This window comes from Hipposideros armiger, unplaced genomic scaffold (assembly GCF_001890085.2).
Source record: "Hipposideros armiger isolate ML-2016 unplaced genomic scaffold, ASM189008v1 scaffold_175, whole genome shotgun sequence".
NCBI lineage: Eukaryota > Metazoa > Chordata > Mammalia > Chiroptera > Hipposideridae > Hipposideros > Hipposideros armiger.
The window spans coordinates 2,061,157-2,067,949 of NW_017731525.1; the positions used below are offsets into that span (position 1 = coordinate 2,061,157).

At 40.5% G+C, this 6,793-nt stretch overlaps 1 protein-coding gene across 1 annotated transcript in view; it reads right to left on the reverse strand.

Moving 5' to 3' along the window:
• HPSE (heparanase) overlaps positions 1-6,793 on the reverse strand; it is a 45,582-nt gene that overhangs the window by 20,051 nt on the left and 18,738 nt on the right. Inside the window, exon 3 of the mRNA XM_019652157.1 lies at positions 3,541-3,666. Within this exon, the coding sequence (XP_019507702.1) occupies positions 3,541-3,666 (126 nt within the window). The remainder of the gene's footprint in view (positions 1-3,540; positions 3,667-6,793) is intronic.

A 6,793-nucleotide genomic window follows, 5' to 3' on the forward strand; every position in this document is an offset into this window, starting at 1 on the left:
AACAACATGGATAGACTAGAGAGTGTTACATTGAGTGAAATAAGTTGGACAGAGAAAGACAAATACTGTATGATTTCACTTACACGTGGACTCTAAAAAACAAAGCAAACAAACCAACAAAACAGAAACAAACTTAAGATCCAGAGAACAAACTGATGGTTGCCAGAGGGGAGGAGGATGGGCGGATGGGCAGAAAAGGGAAAGGGATTAAGAAGAAGTACAAACATCCAGATGTAAAGTAAGTCATAGGGATGAAATGTACAGCATAGGGAATACAATCAATAATACTGTTATAATGATGTACTGTGACAGATGATTAGTAGACTTATGGTAATCATTTCGTAAGTGAATCTCTATGTTGTACACTTGAAACTATAATATTGTGTATCAACTATAATTAAAAATATTAAAAAAAAAAGCCAGACACAGAGGAGTACATATAAAGTGCAAGAACAGACAAAAATAATCTATGGTGATAGAAATCAGGACAGTGGTTGCCTTTGGGACGTGGGGATTGACTGGCACGGGACAATAGGGGACTTTCTGGATGACAAAAATGTTCTAGATCTTGTCTGAGGTGGTAATTATACAAGTGTATACTTTTATTAAAACTAATCAAATTGTAAAAAAAAAAACCAAACAAAAAAAACAAATAAATGACATTAAAAGTTGGCATTGATGGGCTGGCCAAGTGGTGCATTGGTTAACAGTTGGCTTGGGACGCCAGCTCTGAGCAGCAGGTCTCTGGTTTGGATCCCACATGAGGGCCAGTGACACTGCTCTCTATATCTAAGATGGTGAACAACAGCTGGACCTGGAGCTGGGCTGTTGAGAGTCACTGGCGACGGCATTGGCTGCAGTGGGGCTGCAGTGGGCCTGCAGGGGGCTGCCATAAGCTACCGTGAGCAGCTGTTCAATGGCCGGCGAGTGACTGACTGCCTCACCGGGAAGAGTGCAATGATCATAATACCAACATGGGCCAGTGAAGCGATGTCCTCTACAACTAGACTGAAGAACAACAGGACAGCAACTTGTCTGTTCCCCTTCCCCAATACCCCAACGCTGTTCCCCTCTCCCAATTCCCCAATAAAATCTTAAAAAAAAAAAAAGTTGGCATTGACTCTTTTTCTGGCATTATACCATGTACATTAACATAAGTGTTTCCAGCATCCAGCATGGGAGTTGGTGGGGGTGGAGTTGTGGGGTAATGAGGAAGAAAGGTGGAGAAGAAAAAGGGCAAAGAATTACCTCATTAAATATGATTATTTTAATAAGAGTCTTTTCTGCAGTCCCACCCAGAATTATATCTGTAACATTGCTTCCTTTTCCTGTCCAAACAGGTTTACAGTATGAGTTTATATTCTCATGACAAATGCTTTTGTCACCTTCTACTTAAGTGAAACATACTATCCAATGAGTTCTGTAATTAGAAACTTACCCATAACTTCTGGGATACCTGTTTTAAAGGTGGTGACCACTAACTAAGCAATTAACATGTCCTTGCTGCAATAGAATTTTGCTATCTCTTCCATCATACGATGTCACCCCAAGGTATTCAGACATTACCAACCTCAGCCGTGGATGCAAACAATGTGTGGAAATACCTATTGGCTTCTGAGATACTCATCACTATAATGAATTGATGCCCAGAATAAACAATAGATTGCTATCTCTATGTTTCTAAGACATGTAGATTAAAATAGACTTTCAAACCAGAAGTCTAATGTTTCCAAATACAAATAAACTATCTGTATTTGTTATACATTTCAGCATGCCAACAGGGTGGCTGGAATTACACTGACACAGTTACTATCGATACATATAGTAAAGGAACTTTTCTCCGGTGTAGAAACTATGAAGGTCCAAGTCCCAGAGGCAGGAAAAGGTGTTGGAAACCTACCATCTTGGTTCCAGAAAGATCATGAGGTAACAAACTTTTTTTTTGGAAAAATTTATGATAAACTGGTATAATGTTTAACATGATAAAAGAAAAAGTGTGAATCTATAGGTTATCTAATTCTGTGAGATCTGCTCCTAGTAGGCCTATATCATAATGATGTGGGTTTCCTGTACTCCTGTCATGCCTTTAATGAGATCTGCATTATGACAAATTCTGTTCAACCATGGCTTACGTTATTAAATTGTGAAAGTAGTTCCCCACCTCCCCCCTTTCAAGTGCAAAAAATAATTTAGAGAACTACATTATTTATTAGCATATAGCCCATTTTCTGATTTCTTATGTGTCACTTTTTCCTGTACCTTATAAATAAAAAATATGAAAATAAAAAATCCATCAGATACACTGAAATCTGATAGCATACAGTAAAAATCTTACAAAGATAAAAATAATTTACTTTCAGTAATGTACTTTTAGAATGTTAACTAACCCAGATTAACTTCAAGATAATTTATTTTTCAAAAGTCAAAAGAAGACAGTTGGAGAGTATCTGAGCAGGTTATGTCCTTAACTGAGATCTGGGGTGACCTCATCCCTTAGGTGGGTATAATACATCAACTTTCAGAGCAAAACATATTTCATAGTTAAATAAGGCTAGCTTGTTTCAGTGCTTTAAAGCCCTGCGTGATGTCATTCATTTTGAAGACTAGAAAATGGTTTCAGTGAATGGAATTAAATTCCTGGGTAGTTGAGCTAGTCCCGTGTTTGCACGGCCGCAGAGTAAAAGAAAACGGGAAAGCTGCTTGTTGGCCAAGACTGTCTGTTACAACCCAGGATTCCACTGCCTAATAATACACCAACTCATAACAGGGGTCACTTCTGGATGGGGAGACGGAATGGACAGCAGGTGTGAGTGTTTTCACATTTTACTCTTTGTACTTCGGTATTTTACTTTTACAAGAGGAATGTATCCATGTCTTCCTTGATTTCCTAGTTCTTCAGAGAAGTTAAGGTCATTATTAGCGCATGAATGAATGATTTCGATATTTCACTCCATGGCTAATAGCCAAAGTCAGTTGAAGAAAAGAAAACAGGAGTTTTTGGGCCGGCCAAGTGGTGCGTTGGTTAAGAGCTGGCTTGGGACGCCAGAGGGCCCCGGTTCGGATCCCACATATGAGGGCCAGTGACACTGCCCTCTACAGCTAAGATGCCGAACAGCAGCTCAACCTGGAGCTGGGCTGCCGTGAATCGCTGGTGGATGGCATAGGCTGCAGCCCCTGCTGCAGTGGGTTGCCATGGGCTACCGTGTGTAGCCAGCAGCCAGCATGAGCGGCCGTCCAGAAGCCTGCGACTGATCTGCCTTGCTCAGGAAGAGCTCAATGATGGTGCCAACTTGGGCCAGTGAAGCAATGTCCTCCACAACTAGACTGAAGAACAAAAGGACAGCAACTTGTCTGTTCACCTTCCCCCAACTCCCCAATAAAAAAAAATATAAAGAAAACAGAAGTTTTAGGTTCAAGATTTCCCATTAACTCCTGAGAACATTTGAGTATTATGCAGCTTTATAAAACTGCTGTAGGGCTTATTAGATTCAAGGCCAAGTTCAGGCTATTCAAATACTTTAAGGGCTGTTCATTTCTTACTTGAGTAGGTGCTGCTCTTAAACTTTTTCTCATGCTGTTCTCTAAGTATCACTTGCTCCTGGAATGGCCATTCCGACTGTAACCTCTTCTCCACATCAGAAGGGACGAATCCAGATTTGCAAATATCTGCAAATGGAAGATAATTTAGAGACTATTTTCACAGTGGTAAGGTTGAAATCCCATACATTTACTTAGTTAGCTATTTATGTGATTAAAATAGGATAATTAAATTTCTGGTTACTAGGTATTAGATCGGAGAAAATATTTTCTGTTACACATGTCAAATTTGCTGGATAACCAATCACCATAAAAAACCAACCAAACGGCAGTTTTCCTAAGAAACATTGGCCATACACTGGACACAGGTACATTGGACATAACTTCAGGTTGTTAAATAATTCAGAAGGCTTCTCAGAAACTTGAAATGACCAGAGAATCCCACTGAAGAAAACACAGTTCAGTTCTCTTACGGTTCACCTTCAAAATACATAGACATTTGTTTTACATGGACTATATCTGATATGTGGTAAATTCCTCTTGCCGTAATGGTAGGACAGGAAATGTTGACTTTTTTTTTCTTCAAATTTGGGAACATCAAAACTTCTGAGACCACAACATGTGCACTCAGAAAATTCACCACTATCCTGTCAGGCAGACAGTGCTTCTTTATCACAAGACAACAGGGCTGCCCGCCCCTGGCTGCCAGGGTTGGTGGACATGCCAACAACTTCTCTTCTGGAAAGTCCCACATTCTGGCTTTCTGGCAGCCTGTGCCTTATCCATCTCTGTGCTCACAAAGGATGTTTCAGAAGTACTTGGATATTCCCAGTGACCCCTCCCTCCCACACCAAACAACATGAAGAAAATTGATGATCAAAGGACAGTTTCTGGTCTAAACTTATGAGTCCTTCTGAATGCGCATGACTGGTGGGAAACGGCCAAGTCTAAATGTAAACTATTCCAACTTGTTATTCCAAAAGAACCCCTCTTGCTTTTCTCATTTTTTTTTCTAATTACTACCCTATCAATTTTGGCCCAATTACTGATTAAATGTTCTAAATACTTACTAACTGAAAAACATAAACAGAAGGAAAATATGTCATGGATGAAAAATGAAATATTATTCATTAATACATGCATTATACATACATTATAATTCAATTATGTATATGATAGTTTTAATAATTTTAAGATATGATTTAACTTCATCTGATTTTTGTATAGCACTTATGAAACACACACGGCAAATCATCGTGGCTCTCTAGGGCAGGTTTCTCAGGTGAAGCTCACAGACTTCCAATATCAAACCATCTGAGGCACTTGCAAACCTCAGAACCAAGGTTGGAGCCCAGGTATCCCAATATTCAAACTCACTCCAGGTGATTATGTATAGTCAATAAAGTTTGAGAATCTGCCCAATAAATAGTCTTAAAATCCTTTCTTCGAAGCAGTGTGTATCTCATGTCCCCTTGTTATACCTTTCACCCACATTTTATTTCCAGAATAAATGGGTTTCAATCCATTACTGTGTCTTCAGCTGGAAATACTCTCTTCAGTTTGAGGCATTTTTACTCACATGCTCCCTGTAAGCAGCTCTGTTGTTCTGTCCTTCAGCTCCTATCATTGTTCTATTTACACACAATTAGCTCTCAGTTATGTCCAGCACACTTCTTTTGGTGCGTGCGTGCATGCGTGCGTGTGTGTGTGTGTGTGTGTGTGTGTGTGTGTGTGTGTGTGTGTGTGAGCGAGAGCTGCAGCTCAGGANTTATATTGTGTATAACATAGCTTGTTGCTGAGGAGAAATTGTTTCTCCTCAGCCCATGAATTTTAGCTTTAGGGAATCGCTCCTTAAAATAAGGAAATTTCTTCCCCTTAAGACTCTTGTATGCCCAATAAACGAGGCCTCAGTTTGCCACCAGCAGACAGAGTCCCTCCTGTCCCTGCACTTTGTCTCTCTTCTCTTTTATTTCTCGTCTCCCACCCAATCCTGTCAGGGACCCAATTGGTGAGCTCCTGGCTGACGAGCCAGGGACGTTCAGTTGAGCGAGCTGGTCTCGTTCAGTTGAGTCCTTCCCAAACCTCCACCTTCATTTTTCTATGAAGAAACTGACACCCAAATAGACGCGTGGAGACACAGGGGCGCTTTCAAGAAGAAGGTGTCTCATATTTAAAATTTTTTTTTTTATAAAGCTGAGCCATCCTGCTACCTGTTGGCAGCTCAGCGGCTACTCAGCTCGGGCTGGACTCGAACTGCTGTTGCTCAGAGCTCAAACTCTTGAGCGAGCTCTTAACCAACTGAGCCACTCGGCTGGCCCGGCACCCAAATAAATGAATGGCGTTGCCCAACATCACATAGCTGCGTGGTGGCAGTGCCATTACTACAGCCTGTTGTAAGGCCCTGGTACTGCCTTAGTCACAGCTATATTTTAGCCTTATGTATTGCAGAAAGTGTCTTGGATCAGGAATCCTAAGTCCTGAGCTCCAGGTCCCACTCTCCCACTTACGGACTGAATGGGGGGACCCCTTTACTCTGCTATGCATCTACAATCCTGGAATGAGTACCTACCTCACAAACCAAGGTTGAAACAACACATGTGAAAACCCTTTGTAAACCATAAAAAACTCTTACAGCTATAAAGCACTATTATTGCCTAGTCCCTTTACAATGATTATGGCATTTTCAAAAAGCTGAAATGTTTGCATTTTAGAGTATTTACTCAACTCATACTTTACTCTTCTATTTCTTCATTTTTCCACATGCACTTGGAACGTAGGTAGCTTGAAATTCTATTATATGCCCCCTATAACATAACAGTAATATCTCCTAGAATAAGGAATATTATGGAGTTCAAATCTACCCTTAAATAAACAAACAAACAAGCAAACAGAAACCCACCCAGCCTACTCCCTCCTCAAAATAAGAACAATAAGAAAACTCACAGCGATTATTCAATTCCCAACTGTTATCCAATCTTATTTCTTACTGTATGAGAGGATGGAAAGATCCCTGGGACAAAGATAATCTAAATGACATTCAGAATGGCTATCATCAATAAATCAACAAACAACAAGTGCTGGCAAGGCTGTGGGGAAAAGGGGACCCTGGTGCACTGCTGGTGGGACTGCAGACTGGTGCAGCCATTATGGAAATTAGTATGGAGGTACCTCAAAAATCTGAAAATGGAACTACCTTATGACCCAGCAATACCACTCTTAGGTATTTATCCAAAAAATCCCAAGACATTAATCCGAA